Here is a 27,873-nt window from a genome sequence, read left to right as displayed (position 1 = left end):
AGTGAGATCTTTAAATTGCCTTCGAAAAATCACCCCCCTCTACATTATATGACGACGGCTATTTATTGTCTTTAAACTGGCTTTGTCAATGAACAGCAAACAAGAGAATTCCCCAAACAAACATCTTTCGACGTTCCATCCCTGATCTGTATACATCAGGAATGGTAAACTAAACCGTGACTGCTGATTGTGTCATCTTTTTGGCTTTTTATAAACTGGTGTAAGATATCGTTAATGTGTAAAAATCTGAGATAGACAAAATTGTGCTCCATGTTGTCCGAAGAGAAAATAATCTCATATATGATTAAATTATACAGGAAATGAGGACATTAATGAATATATTTTAATTATGCTCCTCTAGTGGCTTTCATGGAAGCCTAGGATCCAAATTAGTGCTGGTTTTAAGGCAAAACACCTTTTAAGTTCTGAACTGCAAACTATCATAATTTTAATAGCCACATGATTTTTAAATATAATAAGCGGGCAAATTTGCCTGTTACATGTACTCTACGTTGTATTAGAACAACAACACACACACTATTTTAATGAGACATGATCTCTAACACCCTAATAATTACGAATGCAAGAATACAGACATTAACAATTCTTATACTTAAAATCAAAAGTAACGGGACAACAGTAATTTATTAGTATTGGTGTTAAGAACCATAACTCACGACCAATTTTGATTTTCTTGTTTATGAAGTGTCATATATATTGTATGATAAAAAAAAGTAACTGTTCCTGTCAGGGAGTGTGTGATTTTTTATGTGCACAGGTCAAGTTGAAAACCTTTCAAAGTCATATCTTTCTCATTAAAAGTAGACTTATGAGCAAAAAGATTACATTTGTCACCAGAAAAGTTATTATACATACTGAAAGGAGAAAAATGTAAGGTAGCATAATCTTTACAGTTTCTTGAACCGCATGATCGAAAATAAGAAAACCAGTCAGATGGTAATGTTAGATACTATGCACTTAAATTAGTATTTAAAATTACTCAGCCAATTTTTAATTTTTTTCTTTTCTTTTATTTCTTTATTTCTTTCTCTTTTTTTTTTTTGGGGGGGGGGGGGGTTGGGGTGGTATTATTGTATGAGTTTCTATAACTCATGAATTTAAAAAGACAAAATCAAAAAGGGATTTTTGTTAATTTTTTAAGACGATTTTAAAAGCAAGACGGGAATACTGAGAAAAAAATAATTCACCTGAAAAGTTTACTCTGTGTTTCTTTTTCTTTTCACCCGCCTGCTATGGATATGATGACAAATAGGCGCACTTGTTTATACTGAACTTCCGCTTTTTTTAACCTCGTAACTAGATGCCTATGAATTAAAATTATGCATCTTTGAAACATTTATAATTTTAACATTTTTTAAAAATCATTTTGTATTTTACAACATTTGTTTTAAATACGAAAGCTCGATAAAAAAATAAAGAAATGTTATTGTCATGATAAATAATATTTTTTTTAGAATCAAACATCTTTCTTACTCGTGTTAATATGCCTTCAATGACACATCAAATTTTTGCCCTTTTATTTGAAACGTGTTTGTTTGATGTAAGTTGTAACTTTGTTGATCAAGTTTCTCATATAATTCTCTTTGAAGATTGTTTTGACAACCTTTCAAAGTACACTAACCCAGTATACAGAATAAATAACTTCAATTCCGATCGGCCAGAAGCAACACAAATAGGTGAGTATAGCGGGAACCATCCAGTCCCTCTGAGGAGGCTGAGACACGACCACCGTTGCGGGGACAGGCTGTGTGACCTAAAAAAGGAATAACACCAGTGAAACCTGTCTAATCCGACATGCTCTGGAAGAAAAATTCTGTTTCAGAGTAGAGAGGGTGTCGAATTGCACAGTGTAAAATTACATGCAAATTTGTAAATTTGGAAAGAAATCTATCGTCGGAATTCACAGTTTGACGAATTGAGTAGGTTTCACATTAGAGAGTTTTCACTGTATAGAGATTAGTTGACGCCATTCTCTATTTTACATAATGTGTGATGACCTACTTTAAAGAAGTATGAATATACGTCATACTGTATGTTGTAGGTCTTACTTGTTATTATGGGAACAAAGTTACACATGTATTTCTTACTCAATATTTGGGCACCTTTGTACATGTCACATGACTGAACGACATTTCACGTCATAATCGGTGATGATATACATGTTAAACGTTGTTAAAATCAACAGTTCTTGTGTAGTTTTATTCTAAATTCTAAAATTGTTTTTTAAACATTTAATTTTAGAAAATATTATGAATAATTATTTTTTTTAAAGATCTTGCCATCATTTAGATATTGTGAAGTTGCCCAATCCAGACATTTGTTTCTCGTTACCCTGCAGTCTGACGTCAGTGACGTCATAGACGTAGTGTTCGAATTCTCAGTGCAGCGAGATCAAATACACACACCAGCCATGATCAGATTTTTTTTTTCATAATAAACAGGTCACAGTCAATGTATCGTGATAAATTTCTGAAGCAGATTTTTTAAAATTAATATTTTTTGTGTTTAGTAGCAAAGATTCTCTCTATTTAGATAATTTTGAATGTTTGTATTTTCGTGTGACGTCACAATTGATTTCCCGCATTCGGAAAATACAAACGTGAAGCGTTTTTATCATGCTTACGTCTAATTCAATGATGTCCCGTGCGATATTGAGGTAAGCTTCACCCTGTGATATTTATGCAGTAAAGAATTACGATGAAGGACTGACATTCAATCGTAAATTTAGAAATTTTTATTGACAGAATTTTTTCCAAATGAGGTTTTTGTCGTTGAAGCTGACTTGAAAAATTCAGAAATTATCTCACCCAAATACTATATAAAATTAAAACAACTTTTTTCAGATCATTTAAACACAATGAATATTATGAAATATTTGAGTATATAGTGTAATCCATCATATTTATCTTTTTGTGAGTAAAAATTCGCATTATGGACTCCGTTATGGGTCCGTAAACATGAAGTATCTAAACGCCATACAATCTCTAAACAGGGCAGTATTTGTTGGGCGATATCTTTTAAGTAAGTCAAGAAATCTCATGACAGAACCATTTTAAAATGTTAAGTACAGTAAAACTCGGTTATAGCCAAGTCCTGGGGACCTGTGAATTTAAATCGCTATATCCGTAATTCGCTATATCTGTATAACGAATTCGTGTAACCATTATAGCGAATTTGCACTATCCATGTTTCTTTCAAGTAATATTACCAACTTTGTTAGTGTAGAAAATATAACGAAACATATCCCCGATAAGGTTTTCTTATGAATTGAGTTTTATATACAAATGCTTAAAGGAAATAAAGTAAGTTCAATTTATCATTTTTGTTATAACCTTTGAAAGTTCGATATAAATGATGTAAATTTCATAATATTTAACCTCAGCTGGACTCAAAATCAGTTCGATATATCCGTAAATTCGTTATATCCGAGTTCGTTATAGCTGTAAAATTTTACAAAGATTTGTAAAGAATTTTGCCGGGGACCCAGAAAAACTTCGCTATATCCGTTAATTCGCTATATCCGTGTTCGCACTAAACGAGTTTTACTGTACATATTAAATTAGTTATATAAAAAATACGAAAAATATTCATTTACAGGAATTTTTTCAGCTAAAGGTCCTGTTCCTCCTCAAATATAGTTTTAATCAAATTAAGAAGAACAGTAACAAGATTAAAAAAATATATATGGAAGCTACCACCACCTCCCCCTCGAAAAAAATGCATGTCCATAATCATGATCAGATAATGTTGGATTGCTTTTAAATGTTTGTTCAAAAATATTCTAAGTATTTAAAAACACAGGGAATTAATACATATTTATGAACTGAGTGTATGGGTAACATGCATTTTGTCAGAACCAAGAACCAAACTGTTGTTTGCTTCGGGCCGAAGAAAGGCAGTTTGGTTCCAGGGTCGACAAAACGCATTTTGCACGAGAACGCAGTCAATAAATGTTTTGTTATAGCGTTCATTTTAATTTTTTTGGACATACATGTATCTTGTATTGTCGTACGTGATGTAACATCATGTCGGTTGAACCAAGGAAGGTAAAAACAAACCAAACATTTCATCGAACGGATCATATAGCGGCTAAACGTCGATAATTTGTTTTTTTATGCCACATCGGTAATATTAGAAATGTTAGATTTCTTCTCGTATAGATTTGTATAGAAGTAATTTTTTAAAGGTTTAACGAAAGAAAATATTTTTCGAAATGACGAAACAAAATGGAAACTAGTCTGTTTCACAAGTAATATCAATCTTTCATATTTACGCCTGTTGGTCCCACTTCTTTTTGTTTAACCCCTTCTCTACCGCATCGGTCAATATGACCGATAGTGCGTTAAAACACGACATCGCGATAACAGGACCTCTGTATATTTTTAATAATAGCATTAAGGTATATAAATTATATATCATCTTTTAGGAAATTATCTCTACTTTCAGACCCTGTAAAAATTTTGAGCCTTATTAATCGGTAATGAATAGATTTTACGTTTTGAAGACATTCATGACTTTTTGAAAATGACGCAATTTTCCAAAGCAAGGACGAATATCCTGACAATAGGTATATTTTTTCCTGATTAAATCATTTAAATAAAATTAATATATTTAAAAAGGTTATTTTCTCTGCTTTTAAAATATGTAAAAATTATTGCTTTTACTTTTAAATATTTTGTTAAAACAAGAATTTTCTTCCACGCATGTGATTTTTCTTGGTTTTATCGTAATATTTGAATTAAACGCAGTTTTACCTTTATTTCTGTGTTGAAATAGGGAAAACAAAATACAGCAGGTAAAAGAAGAGAAAATTTCCATTTCAACAAGCCTTCACTGGTCTCTTTATTTTCGGTATTTTCTGAATTACCATAGTTTGAATTTTGAACCTCCGCGTAATTTTCGTCGAAAATTTGAATGTAGTCAATATTTAACGTCAAGGTCGTTTTCGTTGCGCCTCATTCGGAACAACATGTTTAGTACATGTGCTATTATATTTAATTAAATTTAAATAGATGCATTATTTTAAAAAAAATGGTTTAAAATAACAGTAATTATCTTTACACCTTTAGAGAAATATAGTACATATGTATTTTTGTCTATTTATGCAATGTGCAATAAGTTTATTCAGTGTTGATAAAAAAAAAATGTTTGATTCCTAAAGGTCTACGTCAAAAAAATAAGATTTATTGCTGTTTGCTTTATTAAAATATATTCTTAATATAAATTACAATTAAACATATACTGACATGAAATTTAAAAAAAACTTTGAAACACAATGATTTAATTAATACAAAATCTCCCATTTACACGACTCATTACGGTTTGAGTTGGTTTTATTCGAGATTAACACGTGTTTCCGCTGTAGCAGTAGACTGGCCTGCCTGTCTGATATCCGATATACAGACAGGTGATCAGTAATGTAAAGAGACCTCTACCGGCCGCGCTTATTGGCTGATAAAAACTCTCGCTGACGTAGAATTTAAATACCTCGGGGAAACCAAAACAGATCATAGAGTGCTATATTATGGATGATTATCGTTACCTCGAGTTTTCTTTGCGTACGAAAATTGCATTGGCAGAAATAAATTGTGAAAGATATTCAACATTAAATTTTCTAAAGCTTTTGCAAGGAAGAAGTATTAAAAGTGCTTTGAATAACGATACCGGCCGTGGTTGTTTCACCGACGGACTGCCATGGCCACGGAAAAAGTTTGATTTACGAGGTGCTGCCCAAAATATTTGAAACAAAGATTTTAATTGTTTCACCATTGAATTCCACCATAGAGGAACAATCCGCAAAATAAGGAGACAGGGCCGTAACAATACATGTACATGGAAAATTAATAGTGCAAAAAAAAAGACGGCATCCTAACAGCCATGCAGTCATGTCTTAAACTTAGTAGAACACGGTCGCTAATATTTCCACATACAATACAATTATTCCTTTTTTCAAATTTTTGTTTCACAGGAGTGTTAAACATTTCATACTAGGCCTATGTACAAGACATTTCTTCTCAGGCGTGATATATAACAGATCAGCAAGCCCCTATCTCACATTACATGTATACATGGCATACATTAATTGGATACAACTCTGCAAACTAGTTTTGTTTATTAGAATTGACATATTTAATTACCGCAGGAAACATAAATCGGTTTAAAGCTCACCCACTTAGTCAGCAGATTGCTTTATTGTGTGATTATTTCCCATGCTGTATCGTAGAGCAGCGCCGATAGATGGCGCGTCACTCAAGCCAGGAATCCCTGGCTTTAATGGCGGTGATCACCTGTCTTTTCCTGTGTATGGTAAAGACAGGCAATGCCAGTCTACTGTAGCAGTAAACAACAACAGGCTGTTGAACATCATAGACTGGCATTGCCTGTCTTTACCGTACGCAGGAACCTGTCTCCTTATTTTGCGGATTGTTCCTCTATGGTGGAATTCAATGGTGAAACAATTAAAATCTTTGTTTCAAATATTTTGGGCAGCACCTCGTAAATCAAACTTTTTCCGTGGCCATGGTAGTCCGTCGGTGAAACAACCACGGCCGGTATCGTTATTCAAAGCACTTTTAATACTTCTTCCTTGCAAAAGCTTTAGAAAATTTAATGTTGAATATCTTTCACAATTTATTTCTGCCAATGCAATTTTCGTACGCAAAGAAAACTCGAGGTAACGATAATCATCCATAATATAGCACTCTATGATCTGTTTTGGTTTCCCCGAGGTATTTAAATTCTACGTCAGCGAGAGTTTTTATCAGCCAATAAGCGCGGCCGGTAGAGGTCTCTTTACATTACTGATCACCTGTCTGTATATCGGATATCAGACAGGCAGGCCAGTCTATTGAACAGCATGGATTTTCATGATAATTTTACGATGGAGAACACGTCAATTCATCAGATATGACGGGTCTTTTCTTTGGCATTAGATGTGAGTAAGTATTGATTGAAAAGTTTAAAAGTATTGTAGAGTACATTGACTGAAATGAAAAGACATTATAGACTACCAAGGACCTATATATACTATAGTAGTAGACTGGACCCTGGCTACACATGTACATGTGATATGAAGCCGTTCGCTGGTTTGACATCGTCGGTAACCCAAAAATGATACTTTTCGGTTCTTTCAAAAAACTCTCACAAAAACTATTTTTTCCGATGACAAAATTGTTTACAAAACAATGTCACTGTTTTCTCAATATGGAATCTGAATACTGTGTTGACTGATCAATAAAATATTTTTGTTCGATGTACTCCGTCCCCTCCGATCCACATATTTAAGATGGGAGGTAGGTGGTTAATTTTCGTGTGGTTTACACTGCTGAAAAAATCACAGATTTCTTAGCAGTACACATTTGACATGTTTGTTAGCTACACAAGTTTATTGTTATAAAAACTTTCAGTCAAAAAGCATCCTATAGAAATTATACATCTTTACTTTAAAATGAAACAATTTTAGTAAATTTAAAAAGAAAAATAAAAGTTTACAGTGCTGAAAAAAAATATTGGCGTGGATAAGTATGATTGCTTCTGATTGTGTGAAACAGTTACCAATCGGTTATCCTGTTGGCCATAACTGACCTCCTTTATAATTTCATTCAAGAAATAATTGTGTGGTCTCTCATTAATAGCCCCCAAACTTTAAAAAAATTGAGTACAAAGTCTCTCAAGGAGAGGCAATTTGGTGAGTGATTTTTACATGCATTGTATTCAGAAGAGTTCAAAGTGTAATATTTCCACTGCAACAAGGTGCGACTTTTTGCACATGCTGAAAAAATAAAACATTTGAGAAAAAATTGTGATAAAATAGCTTAATTAAGCTATTCCGAATAGCTTAATAAAGCTATATAGCTAAATCAAGCTATAAAGCTTAATCAAGACTTTGTGCCGGATCTGTCAGAGTACATCAAAAAAATCAATTTTTGTATTGTGGGCCTGAACATCAAAACCGTGTTTTGAGATGATGGATTCGAATAAGTTTGACTTATTTTTGTGTTGTTTTTGAAGTGGCATGGTAAGTTTTCTTGACCACCTCTAAGAACATTCAAAGAAAAATGAAACATGACATAACACAAACACATAATTTTTTTTAGCACGTGTAGTGCGCTGGTACCATTTAGGCTTCAGAACTTTCATCTATGAAGACCCACTTGCTAATGGCCACCATGCACAGAAAAGACCATGATGTGGAGGACATATGTGCTTAGTTATTAGTAAGTCAATTTAATTGCAATCAAAATTCCTCATTGCCACTGGACGGCTATAAGTCAACACTCCCAGGTACATGAGTAGCCGGACTGGCGCAGTGGTTAGAGCCTCTGCCCTAAAGTCGCGAAGTAAGGAGTTGATCCTTAAATCGCATGTTCGAATCTTACTATGAGACATGGAGACCTGTTCTTCTGATGAGACACTATAAAAATATCTTATCTTATATTATACTTATATAACCCAATTAAGGTCCCTTGTCGCAGTAGGTGCTGGCATGAAAAAAATCCCTCACAGCTCAATAGCTGTAAGTGCCGAGTATAGAACAAAATTTGCATCTGTCCACCGACAAGTGGTGGCGTCTCCATCTGAGAGAGAAATTCTTGAGAGAGACATTAAATAACATACAAACAAGCCCATATATACATGTATATAAACACCTTGTCCCAGGGATTTTTCTCTGAAGTAACAGTTTTCTGTAAATTTTCAGTCCAACATGCCCTTTCTCTTAACAACCCTGACAACAGAAGCTAAAAAAGGATACTTCATGAATTTGATAAAATAATGGTTAATTATGCTATTTTTTAAAATTTATAATTGATTAACCTTGATTGTTTAGTGTAAAGCTTGCAATGTTTCAGTCATAATACATTGACTTCCCCAAACCATTTAACTACAAGTATGACAAAATATGACATACATAATATAATATATATGATATGCTTTATAAAGACTTTTTAACAATGTTATATCAATTTGCCAATTGTAGATTTCTGTATAAACTGAATTATCTGATTAAAAGTACATATTCGATTAGAAAAGGTTTTTCAAAACTTTTTTAAAAATTTGTTACAGAAGTCGGGACAGAATACATTTAGAAACTGATCATGCCTTGGTCAAATCAAAGGAGTTCCCTCAGTCTTTCAGAGAGATGGCAGAGAGTTCATTCAACATGAAGATGATGTGCACATAATGTAATCTGGAATCTAAAGTTAGAGATAAAAACCTGCAAACACTAGCAAATAAGCCTATCTGCTTGTTAATTATTCTTTGCCGGACACTTCACTTTTAGGAATAATCTTTATTTCTATCAATGATGCAAGTGGTTATTCAAGATCATGTCATGTGAAATAAGGAATTCTGACTTTTGACAGCATAAGACAAGGGCTTGTGAGAAGAGTAGCAAATACTAAAGAAATCCTTGGATACTGAAATTCAGTCATTGTATAAACTGGGTGAGTGAAAGATTGTATCTGAAGTTCTGTGCTTGTCCATCTTTGCTGTTTTTTCATGTGCTTATAAAATGACAAAAGTTATTTTAACAAGTAACCCAGTAAAGACTTGAAAATGTAAAATAATTCGATTTAATTGCTAAAAATTAAATCGCGTTATTAGAGAGGCCCATATTCGGGGTTATCGGGTCATTAGTGTTTCCCCGTTCTTTCAACTTTTGGTATTTTAGTCGAATCCTTGGGACTTCCTTTTCCGTTAGAGAATGAAGGGGAGCAGACATATCCTGCATCTCAAGATAAAAATTTGTTTATTTATTTTTTAATGTGTTAAAAAATTCATGTTATGCATGAAATTTAAGGAGAATGTTTCTAGCAATCTTTATTTTCGTGTGTATTTGCATCATTACGTACATGACTTTTCGGATGTTTTTCGATTTTGAAAAACCACATGCGTAATATAGAACAGAAATGTCAATATTTGAGCAAAATATAATAATAATGATTTTATTTACAAAAATTGTCGAAGTCTTAACGCTGAGACAATATTAAAAATAATAATAATAACTTTATTATTAGGCCTATTTCTATATTGTATTTCTTATTCCAAAGTCGGTAGTTTCAGGAAATGCCTAGAGTTCAACCCGCTGCCAAGCCGGCGAAGTGGAAATCAGCATCTACGAACGGGCCTAAAACAAAAAGTGGGATCAGTCGAATCTACAGAAGTTTCGTCAGAGTAAAACATACCCTGTACAGACGTTATTGTTACCATGGTTACGACAAGTGTCATGAAGTGTGGTTACTTTTCCCACTAGTTCCAGCAGTGAATCTGATTTCAATGTAGAGACTGCCAATCATGTTGATACAACAGGTAATGAGATCGATGGTATATGCGGTAGTTTGGGGGAAAATGCTACAGAATAAATCAAACATAAAATGTTAAGGGCTAATTGATTTAGGACAGCTTCTGTCCAATCCGGTCCTGATGGTTGATAAGCAAACACTAACAGTCTCTAATGGTCAAGTAGTAATTGAAATGAAAGGGTTACAGTTAAAATTACAAATGTACAGTAGTGGACTGATGCATTTTTAATTTTCTCTTCAGTATATGCCACAGTACACCCTACATAATTTCTTTGGCTTGTTTAATTAAATCCACACTGTTTGTGTAGGGGCTAGCAGGTAGGCTAACAGATATAAGGTGGCAGTTTTATAATGGTCAATTTCAAATGAGAATTGCAAGAAATTCAAGTGTTTCATGAAAATTTGATCAGGAGCTTTAGCTTCTGTACATGGTACCATCGTTTATTGGTCCGGTGCAAAACCTTCCGTGGGGGGGGGGTGTCTGCTAAATATCAATATGCTTCTGGAGATTTTTCAGGTCAAAGGTACCCATTATAATACAGGAACCAGAGACTTTCAACAAGACCACCTCAGCCTTGAGCATGATTCCACAGTGCACCACAATCTGCATTACCTAGGTTATTCCCCATTTAAAGTAGAAGTTTATGCAGCTTATTTACAAAACTCTGATTATAATAGGAAGAGTTCAGAAATTTTGCCAAAGGGGTTTTATGAAGGTTTCTAAATTAATTGTCAAAAGGGTAGTTACTAATTGTTTTAATTCAAAGTCAGTTAGGGATAATGAGCTTGGAATTCTGAAAAAATTATGCTGGAAGAGTTACTGGCCCATTCCATTCAAGACCCTTTCCCAGTCTTAGGCTTTAATTCACCCGTAGGTTTAGTAGAGAAAAAGATGGATCATTTAAGTTGATTCATCATTTATCTTAACCAGAAAACTTGAGTGCTAATTCCTTTATTGATCCATCTTTCTCCTCAGTCGGTTACTCCTCATTACATGATGCAGTTAGGTTACTAACTTTGTTAGGTAAGGGGGCCTTGAATTGGGAAAAATGAACCCCAAGTCTGCATTTAGGTTGCTTCCTGTTCACCCGGCAGATCTTGAAGCTTTTAGGTTTTAAATAAATATTTTGTGGTGTCTTGTAGTCTTTTTGAGGAATTTTCATCATATTTGGAATGGATATTGAAGCAACAGTCTGGTCAGAAATCTGTTGTGCATTACTTAGATGAATTTTGGTTTCCTGGTAGGGCAGGTAGGAATACACGTGATGAACTCATGTCATTCTTTGTGGGGCTATGCGAGCAGTTAGGTGTCCCCTCAATAGCTGATGATAAAACAGTGTGGCCTTCCACTCCCCTGACCTTTTTGGGTTTTGAGTTAGATTTGTTTGAAATGATGTTAAGAATCCCAGTTGATAAGTAGAATAGTTTAAAGGATTTGATCAACAGTTTTATGTCAAGAAAGAAGGCTACCCTATAAGAATTTAAGGCTCTTGCAGGTTTGTTGAATTTTTGCTTGTGTGCCATTCTGTTAGGCCGGGCATTCACTAGGCATAATTCATGACATCATGCAAGGGGTCTGTAAACCACATCACTTTATCAGGGTTTCTGTGGTGGTTAAGGAGGACTTGAAAGTGTGGCTTACTTTTTTAGATTTGTTCAATGGCTGCTGTTACTTTCAACAAATTGACTTTGTAGACAATGATCAACTCCAATTATTTACTGATAGTTCATGGTTTTCAGAATTATGTTGTGGCACTTTCTTCAAGAATCATTGTTGTTTTTTAAGAGGCCAAGTGAATGGGTTGGTACTAAAGTAATCAGGGACATATCATTTTTTAGCTTGTTCCAGTTTAAACAATATACAGTTCAAGGCTTGTCTTATTATCTTGTGGGTCACATCCGATTTGGAATCCTGATGAAAAATAGATAATAGATAATCTGTCATATTCTACGGTAAGAACATATCTGTCAGGTACAAGCTTTAAATGTCAACTTGATGGTACTTGAGACTTTGTTGTTATAAAAAAGATGGTGGTAGGCATGTCATGACTGCAAAGTTCTGTAGATGCTAGATTGCCAGTTATATCAAGAATTAGTTCGTTGGGGTTCAAAAGCTTACAAGAGATAAATAAGAATATCAACCTCAAATTCATTGATGGCTAAAGACTCAATTGTTTGTATTACTTCTTAAGCACCTAAAGCAGTATAGCTTGATAGGTTTTCTAAAAGCTTAATGCTAAATTTTATTTTAAATATGATCCTTTTTGTTTACAAATATTTCAGAGGGTGTAAGAATATGTACATATTTTTGGATCGTCAATATTATGGCATGATTTTGGGATTTCAACGAATGGTGCTGCCATGATTACTAGGAATAGAAATTTCTGTGAAATTCTTGCAAAATGCTACTCCTCCTACAGTTTTGGTCTTATTTCAAGATAACTTGGCACACAGGTGGATTATGCTAGGATACATGATTCTGTGCATCGGTTTTTATATTGATGAGTGGCAAGGATCATTTTTCTATTTATTGCTGTTTTAAAGTTTCAAGTATCAACTGCTACTTTTCTCTTTCTTTGTTTTAAGTATAAACCAGTAGAGCTACAGTCTCGACAGAGACTTCTGGTTTTGGTTATGCTAGAAAAAATGGGTGGGGGGGTCCAATTTTGGGTTATCCAGATTGAAAGCTAATATCTGGTGGCAGGGAAAAGGCGGCATGCATGAAATGATGACATCTCCTCCCAAAAATCAAATTAATGTTAAGGTATGAAGATACCCCACAATTATAATCTGGTTCTACATTGCAATGGCGAAGACATTGGTCAAATTCCATTATGTGTTTTGCATTATATCATAAATAATTCTTTTGATTCAATTTAAGTTCTGTTACCAAACAACAATTATGGAAAATTATTTGGTTTCAGATATTACCTTGATCGATTTGGCGTAATGCTAGGGACAACCATGCTCTTACTGAAGTTGGGTTTTGAGTTTTTAGCTTTGTTGTTTGGCCCATCAAGGGGGATATATTTGTTGCCCAGAGTTCACTTTGGTTGATCATACTCTACTTTAAGAGGATGGGGTGCACTTGTCAGAGCAAGGCAATGAGATATTTGTTGAAACTTTGAGGAAAGCATTGCATAATTTTAAAATGTCAAGGGTGGGCTTTAATGGCCATGGCACTCTATTTCACTGACTGAATAATGTAAAGCACACTAAAATAGACACTCAATAGATTTAGCTGATGTGATTGTTTTATACACATTTGTCTTAGTATGCAATGTTAATTTATTTGCTTTGCCATTCTTTGAAAAGGAGGGGTGCCGGGGGGGGGGGGGGGTATCATAAGCGTTCAGCTACCGCCATTGTGGCGGTGGACACATAGTGTCCATTGGCGCAATCTTTAGCTGAACTTAAATAGGGTTATATTTAGTGAGCATCTGTTCCCAGGGCTCGCTACAACTGTACATAATTATTTTCAATATGTGTGAAATTTCAATTTGCTTATTTGTGTCAGACTGGATGAAACATTTGCAATGTATTATTTGCCAGTAGGTTGCTTAACAGCTTCATTTGTATATTTGCCTATTTCATATTCATTTATATATTTGCCTACTTCATGATGATTTTCATTTACATGTATTTGCCATTTGCCATTTGGGTTGTCAAAATCACCCAATGTATTTGCCCATTTCATGATGATTTTCATTTACATGTATTTGCCATTTGCCATTTGGGTTGCCAAAATCGCCCAATGTATTTGGGTCGGTAACCTTGGTTACGATTGTAACCAGTAACTAAATGTACTTTCCTGAAAATTGTAGTGCTGCCATGGCCATTATTCGCCATTAAACTTTAAGAAATTTATATATGTGTGGTTTTCTCTAATAATTCTTGTAAGAAAAGAAAAAATGTAAATGTTTTCTTATACAATGTATTCTAGATGACAAAGAATGTGTTTGACTAAGTTTTTGAAAATGACAAAATAAATTCTCTTTTGTGTAATTAAAAAATGATAAAGGCTGCAATACATGTTTACCTTAATATGATTTTAATAGTATGTGTCACTAAGATTGAAATACTTGAGAACATATTTTACAAATTTTGTTCCAGTTTACTTAAGTCAGTGATATGTTTTTTGAATGACAACCAAGATTTGAAAAAAAAAGAAAGAAAAAAAAACAAAGTAATTAAAACAAAACTATTCACTTTTGTGATATCTTTTGTTGATTTTGTTGTTTACAATTTTATGTGTCAGTTATTGGAAAATATGTCCATAATAATTGCAGCATTTCAAATTTGATATATACATACAATTTAAGGCCAAATTTTTTTTTTCTCTTGGTTTACGATTCCGCCGACCCTATTTTTCCCTATTTACAAAAATAAAAATAATGTGTCTGACTCGAGAAACTGGACTCTTAATTAATCCGAAATTTTCTCGACCAAACAACTGTTTTTATAATTTACAACACATCTTAAACATTCAAATGACCTCCACAAATACAGATTGTCAGGACCAACCTAGGGGGCGACTCACTTACAGACTGTTTCTATACTAATGACCAATGCATCGAATACTCCGTCGGAACTCCTCTAGATTTTACAATTCCGGGTATGAAGAAGTCTATCGTTACAAGTTATACACAAGACACAAAAACAGATGGACAGCTATCGATGTCATGCCAAAGATGTTGGAAAAGATTTTAGATCTTTTTATTGTCAAATAATTAGTTCATGCTGTGGATACAGATATATTTTTACTGTTAAATTGTGAAGTTATTAACTAATCCTAAGAAGTCACACATCGGATCCGATAAACATAAGTAGTTCAATCGGCAGTTTAGCAGATGTGCGCCAGAACTTTTTATTAGAAAAAGAATTTTAAATTGAAAACAAAGTTTGAAGAGAAATTAACAAAATTATGACTATGCAAGAAGCCTGGAAATCTAATGAGAAGAGAAAATTTAGAAGTTTAAGATTAAATTTGCGCTACTATGTAAGAAATGAAAAAAATGTTTGATAAACAATTAATCTGACAATAAGAAACTTTTACATTTTAATAGTAGTAGTAGTAAATTTTTTTTAATGTCAATGTTGTTTTATTATTTTTTTCTAGATATTTATATACTTTGTAATTGGGATAAATATCTTTTAAGATTCTTTTTCTTTTAATGTTTAATCATTTTAAATACAATGTTTATACAGAAAAATTATTGAAATGTATGCATGTAAGTTATAAACAATGAAATAGTTTTAATAATTAATGTGTGCCACATACGCGCACCAAAAGTCTCCCTAAATTTCAAAACTTCTCCCCAAAATTTTTTGAGGGAGAAATGTCTCCTTAAATTTTGGGTCTAGGTTGGTCCCTGGACACACGTATCTAAATAAGGTAAAAGTTTTTTTTGTGAAAGCAATTCATCACTTTCGAAGTTTCCAAAAACTTTTTCATAAGTGGAAAGGCTGACCAAACAATAGCCGACTCACTTAATTTTACCCATATGTCCCAGTGCAATGTGTCTTTTATAGAAACCTCGTTCTTGTATGTCAGAAGAATGAAAACCATCAACAGTAACAGAGCCTCTGATACCCCCATTTCTGTTCTGAGTCATTTGACGTGTGATTCTTTTTTGTTGACATAAAATCGAATGGTAAGAAAAAGTAATAATGTTGAAAAATCTTACATGTTTATTATTTTTATTTGAATACATTTCAATGCTACTCGAGAAAACAAATATGTCAAGGTTCCAAATTATTTTTATTTTTATTTTTCGACCGCCCAATGCATATTTTTGTGTCAAAAATTCGTAAACCAAAAAAAATAAAAACTTTGGCCTAAGGCAGATTTCTGTACTGATATGACCTTGACACCCAAAGAACAGAAATTTCAGGGTCAATACTTAAGACGATTATTTGTTGGATGTTTTATACATTATTTTTGACCTTATATCTTACAAACGATACCATGGAAAACTGTCTAGAATAAGAAGTTAGAAACCTATAAAGCCAAAAAATTTAATATTGTTGTTGCTTAGCAACCATTTAAAGGTCATTTAACACAAATTTGAACAAAAATAATATGTGGATATTGCAATACAGTATGATGCCTTCTAAAGAGTAAATTCAGAATTTTTTTCTTTAGCATCCATTGTTACAAATTTTAGCAAGAAAGATGAAAAGTTTTGGGAAAAAATTTTAAAATTATGCACTTATTTGACCTTTGACCTCCAAAAAAAGTGAATCTGATGAGGTCAAACTTTCAGACAATTATCTGATGTATATTATCTCAGTATCATTACCCTACATTTGACTTTACAATGTAATGGAATGCATAAATGTGTGTGGGATGAGCAAAAAACAAGATATACTGACTGAAAATTGAAAAATACTCCGTTGCTTAGCTACCTCTTTAAAGTCATTATTTGCAGAATTGAAAAAAAAGTTTATGTGATTAATGTAGTACAGGATAATGCCCTTTTGTGGGTTTATTCTTAATTTCCTATTTCAATGTGTATCACTGTTAATTTTTAACTTGAAAATTAAAATGTGTCAAAAAATGCAATAAAATTCTGCACATATTTGACCTTTGACCTCAATTTCCACTAGCAAAGTCAGTCGTGAGGTACCTACATAGTTATGAAATATCATCTCCAGAAAAATGCCCTACAAAATGGTATACATTATACCTAGATTACTCTTTGAATAAAAAAGTCATAAATTGATTTATAAGGATATGTCAAAAGGTTTGCAAAAACGCTGAAAATGTGCCGGTAGAGAAAGGGTTAAGTACGCTCAATTTTGAATTTTTCTGAGTTATTGAGTCTTTAAGTGAAACCTATGACCCCTCCCTTGACTCACATATAAGAAATTGTAAAGTGAAAAAACAAATTTTTCTTCCTTTTCTTTGTCTTTTTATTATTATTACCGTGTCTTTCTTTCGAATACCACTAAAATGAAATAAATAAATAAAACAAAAATTGAAACAGATCACCAGTAATAAGAAAAAAATACCCTATTCATAAATGTACAATAGATTTTGAACAGTATTTAATCTGTTTCAAATTTTGTGAGAAAAAACTAGTAAATTCTTCCATTATATCTCATTTCAATTTCTTTAAACTCAAACAAAATAAAATATTTACATGTTTGCCTTAGAAGAAATGTGCAATTCATTTAAATTTTAAACAGACAGTTATTTTTGTTTTTGAAAAAAAGAACAATGGATCAGTGTAATCTTATATTACTTACCAGGACATTGTGAGGTCCTCCTGCAGGGGCTGTTTTAAACACAAAAATAATATCACCATCATCTTCATTATCTTCTTATCATTTTAAATATCACAGTTAACGTCAGGATGGTTCCTACTGGGCTTTTCGAATTTGAGAAACACGTTCTTTTAATGACTCTTTACAAATAACGATCGGTGTTTTCGGACATATTTTTTTATTAACTAGATGTAAAAATAAAATGTAACACTTATTTTTAAAGAAAAACGCAGAAATTGGCATATAAATTTCGGAGTTTTTTTTACACCTCAGTGAAAAGAAATGTAGCAATATTGTCTACAGTCTCTCAGAAAAAAGTTGTTTTTTTTCAATCATACTTAACTTTTCTTCAAAGTAATTTTAAATTGAATATAGATATTGGAGTTACTTTTCATGTTCGCAACTAGGTTAAGGGCAACCCAAAGGTAGAACAGTGTATGCAGAGCCTCGGGAATTCGATTATGACGTCACGGTGAAATTGTACTAATGAATCTCGGCGAATAAATAATAATTTTCTTTTTCATATACTCTTACATACTTTGATTTCTCATGATTATTGTTAATATTAATCAATGTGTAACTTATTTTGTCAGTATAACACTAATCGAATGTAAAATCAAAGCCAACTTGATCTCGCTGTACTAATAGATATGACGCCATAGGCTTGTTTGACACGCAGTTTCTCTGTACTTGAGACGCAGATAAAGCTATTAGTAGAACTGAAAATATGAAAATTAAATCGTGATCTGACTACAATTCATTCATATTTTTGAATGCATTAATCAATAGTTCACAGTCTTATTTAATTGATAACTATTAGGTCTCTTATAAAGCTGCAGTCATGCACTTTTATATAGAAACGTACTACAATCACATGTACAACCCCTCCAAAATCTCAAAAGTTCAACGATATCCGCTTGATTATAAATTATAATATTTTATACACATGTAGATACTGTCCCTACTATTTTGAAAAGTGCTGGGTGCAAGTTGTGCGCTGTTGATTTTTTCCGTAGTTTTACATTTCTTCAATGCGTATAGTGTAAATGCACATACTTTATCAAAATTCGGCTAAATTTTATATAATTACCGGGCAGTGAGAAGTTGTTCCCAGCACTTTTCGGGTTAAGAAATTTGTCTTAAATAAAACACAATCAATTTCATAGTGAAAAATTATCCGTATATCGTTGAACTTTTACGATCTTTGTATCCGTACATATTTTTTCTAATTTTAAACATGTCACGTGACAAACAGCTGATGTACATGAAGTCGCGTTGGCCGAACTTGGTTGAGACCCCATACATTCATATGCATTAGTATAGTTCCCATTAAATTAAAACTAATGCTAATAAAAAAAATATTAACATTATATTGATTTTTTCGGAATATTTTAAGGCTTATTTCCTATGGACTGCCTTAACCTAGCTGCGTTTTGAATGCATTGAAAAAGTTTTATTTTTCTACGTTATTTCTATTAAACTTAAATTAAGCTTAAATCAATTATGACGTCATATTGGATCTAGCATCAAAAGGCAATCTGAAGTAAGTTACAAGATCTTGGCCTTAAACTTCTGTTTCATGCAAGAATTTAAAATGAATGAAACTGCACTAGGTAGAAATAACTATTATAACTGCTGTATTAGACTGAAACTGATTTTCATTTGCATCAATGAAATGTAGATTTAATGCTTTAAAATCTTAAATATTATACATCACAGTGCTGTAGCATGAGACCATTGACATATTACAGTCACAAACATAGATGGTCCTATGTATTCAAATATGAAGGAGATCAGTGACGTAAAAAAAACAATAATAGACATGAACATATTACCAATGATTCTAAAATCAAATTTTAAAAGAATTAATAACACTTAAAAAAAAATAATAGTACTCACGCTGAACCTGAGCCATTTTCCAAATAACTACCAAATAACGAACAGATAACACAAAAAACCTAATCGTCAGCTATTTCAGCAAAGAGCAATTAAAACTCAAGGACTTTATCAAAGGAAGTATGTACATATCAGGGATTGTGAAGAAAGGTGTGTTGTACTTATTCTATTCAAAACATTAAAGGTGTTATAAAGAAATAAAAGCGTAGCTATATTCATCTTAATCCAGGAGTATCTTTGTCGGAAATCTTCATGGCTTGGCCATCACATTGTGCTTTTGATATAAAGAATCAATGGGCACAAGATTTCTTTCCCTATCTTTCTCTTTCTTTCTTTTTTCTTTGTCTCTCTTACACATGTATACAAATTCTGACCATGTTTTCACATTAAAATAATATCACTGACTGGCAATTTATGAAATGTGTATAAATATATTCACACTTTTATTGAAGCACTCTGACATGCATATATAACTGAACAAGTATATATGAAGCTATTTTAATGACAACGTTCATACATGTTCGAATCTCACGGCTAGCCTTATCCTGAATTTGAATTTTCAACTAGATTTTTTTACGATGGAATATCAATAAAAATGATTACATTAGTTGCTGATTTTCTTTTGCAAGTAATTGGAATGGTTATTACTAGACATAGATAAAACTTTAAAAAACTTTTAAAAAAGAAGCTTGTTTTAATTACAAAAGCACATTGTGATTTTGCACATATTCTTTAAAGTTATAACCCTTTCTTTTCCCTCTTAGCTCGGAATGCGTAGTCACATATCAAAGTGCAACTTAACTTTTTATATATGTCTCACGAATTTTTATCCATTCTGATCTAAGATAATTACAATTTTTGATCCCGTGATTCCATGAGAGGCATCCGGCAAATTTAACGTTTTCAACGTACTTGGTGACTCGCACTTTTTAATTTACCGATCATGAGTGGTGACAGGGTTCATGAAAATCTTTCATACCATGTTTACAGTAATGAGGGTTAAAATCAAATACTAAGGATTGGGCAGTTCATCAAAAATTAAAAATAAATTCTTTAAGAAAATGCATTCCAACGTTCAATATCAAGCTTCAGTTTCATTTATGCTTACTGGCATTTGCTAATACGTATTTTTAGGCCAATTGTAATTTGTATTTTTAAACCTATTCAATATTCTTCCTGAAAGGTAGAGTTTATGGAAGACCCAACGTAATACTTTCTGGTCAATGTAAGCGTTATATTTTTATTTAAGCTTGTGACGTTGCAGTTCCTCAGCGTTCATCGATTGTGCATCAAGATGAAATGCATGTTTTAATCTTTTGACACCTTTCTGTTATGATGTTTTAATGCTACAGATTTCCATTCATTTGTGTATTCATATGTTGAAGAAACATGTGTTAAGAGTAAAAATATTACAATTTTTATTAAATTAAAGAGGAAGAATTAAACGCCATTCCCTTATAAGGCCTGTAAATTGGGTTGTTTTTGCCTTAATCGATGTCGAATGCAAATCTTAAAGTAAAGCGTAAAAGTCGGATGGATTGCAAGTCTGATATAATAAAAACTCCAACTTAGAATTTTTTTTGCATATTGCATTAAAACTTATTTACTAACTTCGAAAACATGTAACCTGACAATAAAATGAATCAAAATGATTTCAACGTTTTAATGAAATTGTCGATATTAACTGCATTTCTATGAATTGTATACATTGCCAAGCAAAAAAAAAAAATACACAAAAAAATTTGATTTAATACTTTCATTACACACAATGACAAACCATTACAAAAATATAGTCTATTAAATAATCCGTACATAATCTATAGAAACGAAAAAAAAAGTTCACAATAACACATATTCTTCTGATTTTAGGCTATATTGACAGTGTAGGGTCAATGCGTGTGCATTATTAATGTCCAGGGCTTTCCTATCACCTCACTGCTGTTATGTTATACCTTCGGAAACACATTTACACTGGGAACGGAATTTGCAAAAAAAACGTATCATTAAACAAGGTAAAAGACATTAAAAGGCTTGATTTTCTTACATGCAAACTTTTCAAAAAATTTTTTCACTCAAATGAAGAGGCAACACTTGACGATGGAAGGCTGCAAATTTATACCAATGGTTGGCACTCAGAGCCATTGAGCACTGAGGGTTTTTTGTGTGAATACCTACTAAGAGTTCTGTTAATACAGAATCGTCCAACGGACTTGATCTATAGGGAGTTCAATCCAACGACGTAATTATCAACTCATAATGATATTTCTATACCGGACATATTTCTTTCCTAACAACCTCTCTCTTGTCTCTCTCTAAAGCTTAATGATCAACATTTCAGAATTAATTGTCAGGACTTTATCTTTTGCAGACAAATAAACAGACAGTTAGACAAACAGGCAGGTAGACAGAAGGATAGACAGACAAATAGACAGACAAATAGACAGACAGATAGACAGACAAATAGACAGACAGATAGACAGACAAATAGACAGACAAATAGACAGACAGATAGACAGACAAATAGACAAACAGGCAGGTAGACAGAAGGATAAACAGACAGATAGACAGACTAATAGATAGACAGATAGACAAACAGGCAGATAGACAGAAGGATAGAAGTATGTATAGACAACAAATATACACCCTCTAATCATCAATTACAAGGGCTTAAATATAGAAGGAGATGTAGTGTATTGTATTAAATAGAATCAAGGTACATGATAGAATTATGTTAATTTTTGTGATAAAAGATGAATTCTTAAAGAAGATAGCTAATATTTCAATTTAGATTTAGCATCGCAGCTATTTTGAAATAAATGAATATTTCCAATGATACATCTATGTGTAAAGACTTTCTAGAATCCATTGGGCGTATATCCTGGCAGTGTTTATTTATTAGAATCATTACAATATCCACCGATATATACGTATCTGCATTCAAATGATATTTATAACTATGTCTCTTAACTAGGTGAAGTATAGAATCTATATGAATTAAATTATAAGAAAACATAGCATCAAAGTAAACTGCGTCTAAATATCTTCAAATGATATATCAATTCATTTAATATATATTTTGTAATCTGAAAATGTTACTTGATGTGCCTTTTATGAGAGGTGAAATATAAATTAAACAACTCACCATCTTACTTATAATTTTTTTAATCTTTTAGTAGTATGTACCTTAACTCTATTACAATGCAACACAATACTATCACTATGTCCTTTTAAGGTTCTGTAATTAATGATTAGAAGGTGTGTATTGTTAAAACAAGCATCTTGTCTGCCTATCTGTTTTTCTTTATCTCTGCCTGTCTGTCAATTTGTCTGCAAAACCATAGCCTTGTCAATTAATATGATATGTGGGACCTTTCGCTTAACATAAAAAATGAGTTAGAGGATAAGAAAAAATGAGAAAGAAGACCAGTGATTTCTTTATTTCTTGCTATGTAGAGTGCATTTAAAAAACTCAATAAATCATGCCAAAGTAATCCTTGATGTAGTTTAATACAATCGATGGTAAAAGAACACAAAAATCAAATCATTGTTACAGTACGTTTACATGTAAAACACTGTTTATTTTGTGTATCATAGCTAAAATTTCCTTAAAAGATAAAGCTCTACCTACTATTTACACTCTTAACTGGGCAGGATGAGGATCTGAACAGCTGCTTTAATAATACTGGAAGAGGAAAAATCCGTTTATTTAGTTTACATGGAGGACTTCAATGCCAATTTTAATAGTCCTCTCACACTGACGTTCAAACACAAAGGCAGCCGCACGAGATTTACATGCATATTTGGCCTCCTTAGCGTCAGACACAGAGACAGATGCGCACGAGATTTGCATGCGTATTAACCTCCTTAGCTGCTGACCTATCGACCTGCCTAATTTACATTCCGGCAGAATTATCAAGAAACAAATTCCCCAAACTTTCAAACAGTTATCACAGAGAAAAAAATTAGAAATAATTAAACTTTAACCTTTTTTAAAAAAATATATGGGATTGGTTATCATCTCTATTACAATGCATGTACATATAATGTTAAAAATATATTGATATATATGTTATTTTTTTATACGAGGTTAATATTAATACTCGCATTAAATAAAGTAATCATATTAATGCTTAAATGATAAAGATCTGTCCTCCACTACATGTGATCTTTCAGTAGATTTTCAATTCACTGAATGGCCGAGTCTAATTCTGTTAATTTTTTTTTTGGTCAACCTCAACAGATGTATGCAGAATTAATTCAATACATATCAATTTTTCTATCAATACGTATTTATTAAGACCACCAGCGTGAAACAGAAATGATAAGGGAAAGTAGAGCTCGCTTTGTACATTTAAACTGTTTCGTTTTACAATCAACTTTTTTTAGTCCAACCACCAAGACGAATGGGCTCTTCTATCAAATCCCTGAAATATAAATCATAACAATATAGTTTAAAACAAAGAAATAAATCGGACATTTCAATTGATTACCTTTATTTATTCGTGACAGGGAGATTAAAACCCAACTTCCCTTTAAATGTAATTTTCTAGTTATAGTAACTATTCTATTATATATAACAATACTCCAGTCGAAATGCTGCTTCGTTTAATATACCCTGTTTAAAGTACATACCGTGTACCAGTAATGCAGCAGGTCGTCACGAACAATTTGATGCTTTTCATGACCCTCCTTTATAAAATTCGGGCAAACTCGTTCATTCGTTTTTAGCTCAGCGACTGTTCTTTCTGATAAAAAGCAATGCTCATCTTTTTCAGTTATATTTATATCTTTACACGGATACCCCACTTCATAGAGAACTTGGTGATGGAGAGTTGTGGTAATCTCCCGAAGCAAATGTTCAATTTGAATTCTGATATTCTTGGTATCTACCCTTGTTAGATAAATTTTATCATCTGGAGTAAACGCTTGCAATTGAATGGATGTTTTATTAACAGCAATAGCAATGTTAATATCACCCCCCTTTTCCTTGTAAAAGGCAATGTTTTTACAGAGCAGATCCTCACTTAATAATTCCCACTTCGAAAAACAAATAGCGACAAGTCTAAAGAAAAAGAAATGCGGAATAAATGTTTTGAAAGAAAAGACCAAAATCGGGGTCTTATTTCCATTGTTGTATAAGTCAAAGCTTTTTGTTGTGAAATCAGTCTTATTGATACTTGGGATGTAGTACAGGGATTCCTGTCTATTCTCTAACAATTCCGCGTCTTTCACCACAACTTCTTCGGTTTTCATTTTTGCAAGAATTCCAAGTTTCTCCATGTATGGAATTATTTTATTCTTCTCGAGAACATATGACTCCTTTTCGTTTTCCTTCCATACCCTGACCAGTATTGAATCTGAAATAATCCCATTCTTCATGAAAATGTCCCATTCTTTAACCCTGCTGCATGCTGAACGTGCGTGAGTAGGGTCAGTTATGATATTTTTAAAAGCGTCTACAAACCAACCAACGTCTAATATTATGTTGTTTCTCAGTACCTTCTCTGAGAAATAGATAATCTGACCCACCTCTGAAAAGTATCTTAGCATATCATCCAACTCATTTTCTTTAAGCATTTCAAATTCGTTCTTTAGGCTATATCTGCTGATAATTCTAGTTGCTTTGTGATCTTGTACAAATAGCTCAAACATGTACCATATTTGGGGAATTTTTTCACCCCAATGTGGAAGACTTTTTGCTGTATGAACAATACAATTTCTGACTTGTTCTATTGTCTCTTCCTGGTGTTCATTCAATTCTCCAAGAGGACATTCAATCTCGTAGTAACGTGCAGGTGAGATATGATCATTCAATGTATGTTCACTAGGCAAGCATCTCTCTAGTGCGTCATAGAATGAAGTTTGGCTGGACTCTGTTTCTTTCTGCAGCTGTAGAAGACATTGATTATCAAATTATCAGGTAGATGATTAAAGTGCATGAAGAATGTTGAGAATTCTTATAATTCCCAAAATTAAAGGAAAATTATTTTTTTTAGATTATGTATGTTTTAAATTGGTTTAAAACATGATGTAGATTGATTATGATGAAGCTAGAAACATTTCAATTATCAAAGAGTAAATTCAAACACTACAAATTACGCTAAATAAACTGAAATACACCTTTTACTGACTTAACACTATAACTTAGCTGAAAATTTTTCTTCCACAAGTTTTGTATAATCAGTTTATGATTTTCAACTTAATACAATTGGTTATCAATTGCAAATGAGGAGTGAGAATTGAGTTTTCTCAAAGAGAAATATAAATAGTTAAATGTGAAATAGCAAGACTGACAAAAGATTGATAAAAAGGTGGAAAGAGATAATCGATCCGCCATTAAAGATTTTTACCTCGATACAGTCACGATGAGAGGCAATCAAGATAACGGGGTTGGCCTTGGTTTCATTACTACGACTTTCCTTAGGTTTTCCATCCTCATAGTAAGTTTTAATGGATTGCAACCAAAACACGAAGTAGTCTTGCAAAAAAAAATCGTGTTATCAAGAGATGCAATTCTGTTTACCTGTAATTACTAGTGATATAAGTTGTCTTAAAATGCCATGGAAGTCATTGTTCCATGTATAAATAAACAAAAATATATATCAAGATATTCTGTAGAAAAATCGATATTAATACCTGCTAATGTCCAGTTATGAAATAAAGATCCTATGGGACTGTGTCTATCAGTGTCGTATGACATAGCTTTCTCCTCCAGACCCTTAGACATGTCAACCACCACGAGATAAAAGGCTCTTCTGGAGAGGTAAATCTGGTGACACGCGTAATACGCTACTTGTCCAGCGAAATCCGTCATACTTATAAGTTGTCTGCCATTTGTGCTGTTAGAAGTCTTCTCTGATTGGCTTCTATTTTTATCAAAATCTGAAAGAATTGCAAATGAAAATATATTCCTATTCATAAAATAAAATTATTCATGTTTTAAAACACAGACTATATGACACCTATTTTAAAATCTTAACAAAATGAACGTTTTGAAAACAAGCTACTGGCCTTTTAAAAAAGAACTGCAACTTGTTTCTAAGTGAAATTCAATTAAAAATAATTCTAGGTTTAGTGAAATTTACCCATCTATAAACATATCAGCTTAACATATTTAAAAATAAATCACCTATTAATGTGTCATCTTTAATTTCAAACAAATCCTCGTGAATATCAAGACCGACGGTTGTCTCAGTTGGTTGTTTGTTTTCTTCTTTGTTTTCCCTTTGAAGTCTTCTAAGAAGAGTCGTTTTTCCTGCGCCTGTGCATCCCACTATCATTCCTCTGGCACGGCATATGTTCACACTGCCTTGACTGGAAATTTTGACGAACCTTTTTCTTGCTTCTATGTCCCAACGCAGTACTTCTTCGGGTATCTTCACTAAATAAAACATGAGTCTAATTATAATTATCCTCTTCACTGGCATGTAAATGTAAAAACATATTTTGTTAGGGAATGGAAAGTTGATTTTGAAGGGGCTGGGAGGGGGGCTGGCTATTATCTCCAAGTCAAATTATTTATTTTCATATAGATGAAGGACACAATTTTATTATCATTTTTTACTAAACCAAATATCTGACAAGCAAAATGGAAAAAAAGAAAAGCATTAATCAAAAACTCTAAATAGGTGGTGGTGGTGATAGTGAAAGGGGGGGGGGGTAATGGCTTTGGTCATGTACAGATTATTTATTTTCCTGCCAGTCGAGGGCGGATAATTACTTTCAACATTTTCGAGAACGGGTTATTAATTTCCCTTTCTCAGTCTCCCCTTTTCCTCAGAATCAAACACTCGTCCCCATTTCCTTTTTTACCTCACTGAATGTGGGATATAATAATTTCGGACTGTCGTTCCCTCCATTTATATTTCTGTCTTTCTGGAACGCTTTTGTTTTAAGCCATATACCGTATAAGTGGAATTTTAAACGAGGATTTAATTTTGGTGTTATTAGCGAGGGTGCTGACATTGCTAAAATTTAATATTGCTAAAAGATAAATAGCGTATTATTTGTAATAGCTTCTTTAGTTAACATTTAAAAGTCGCTAAAATTACTTTTCGCTAAAATACATGTACCTGATGTTAGGTTGAAATCGCTAAAATTTCCACTTATACGGTGTATCGAGAAGTCTTAAACCTTTAGCAATTACATGTACATTTTACAATATAACTCCAAATGGCAAAAGAAAAACTCCTTTTGATTTTGAGGTAAAAATTTCTAACTGTAAAAGTAATAAGGTAAAAGAATTCTGTCTGTTTTAAGGTCAAGATCAAGTAAATGAAATACCTATTAGACAGATCCATCAAATTCCAGAAATTAATTCCTGTAATGATGCTTTCTAACGTTAGCTTGGTCAAATAAGGTGTTTCGGGTCATACTTTGTAGGTAA

General features: G+C 32.7%; 1 protein-coding gene and 2 long non-coding RNA genes across 4 annotated transcripts; 1 reads left to right on the top strand and 2 right to left on the bottom strand.

Moving 5' to 3' along the window:
- Positions 1-1,647: 1,647 nt before the first annotated feature.
- LOC134230248 (uncharacterized) lies at positions 1,648-19,645 on the bottom strand. Its single transcript, XR_009984299.1, has 3 exons — positions 19,491-19,645; positions 17,574-17,602; positions 1,648-1,774 (listed from the first exon to the last, which is right to left on the bottom strand). It is a non-coding gene; the product is annotated as an uncharacterized LOC134230248 (long non-coding RNA).
- Positions 6,862-9,443, top strand: LOC134230247 (uncharacterized). 2 transcript variants are annotated; one of them, XR_009984297.1, is made up of 3 exons: positions 6,862-6,955; positions 8,118-8,237; positions 9,085-9,443. It is a non-coding gene; the product is annotated as an uncharacterized LOC134230247 (long non-coding RNA). The 2 variants fall into 2 exon arrangements; XR_009984298.1 differs by having other exon boundaries at positions 6,862-6,959; positions 9,085-9,442.
- A 3,824-nt stretch (positions 19,646-23,469) lies between the features above and the next one.
- Positions 23,470-26,862, bottom strand: LOC134230246 (probable serine/threonine-protein kinase pats1). Its single transcript, XM_062712019.1, has 5 exons — positions 26,617-26,862; positions 26,124-26,369; positions 25,838-25,965; positions 24,120-25,376; positions 23,470-23,911 (listed from the first exon to the last, which is right to left on the bottom strand). Exons 1-5 carry the CDS (start codon positions 26,765-26,767, stop codon positions 23,870-23,872), a joined length of 1,824 nt encoding a protein of 607 aa, XP_062568003.1. The 5' UTR covers positions 26,768-26,862; the 3' UTR covers positions 23,470-23,869.
- Positions 26,863-27,873: the final 1,011 nt, after the last annotated feature.

Source organism: Saccostrea cucullata, unplaced genomic scaffold (genome assembly GCF_032062105.1).
Source record: "Saccostrea cucullata isolate Sc308-1 unplaced genomic scaffold, CSIRO_AGI_Scuc_v1 ctg8739, whole genome shotgun sequence".
Taxonomy (NCBI): Eukaryota; Metazoa; Mollusca; class Bivalvia; order Ostreida; family Ostreidae; genus Saccostrea; species Saccostrea cuccullata.
This window is presented reverse-complemented; position numbering and strand designations above follow the sequence as displayed.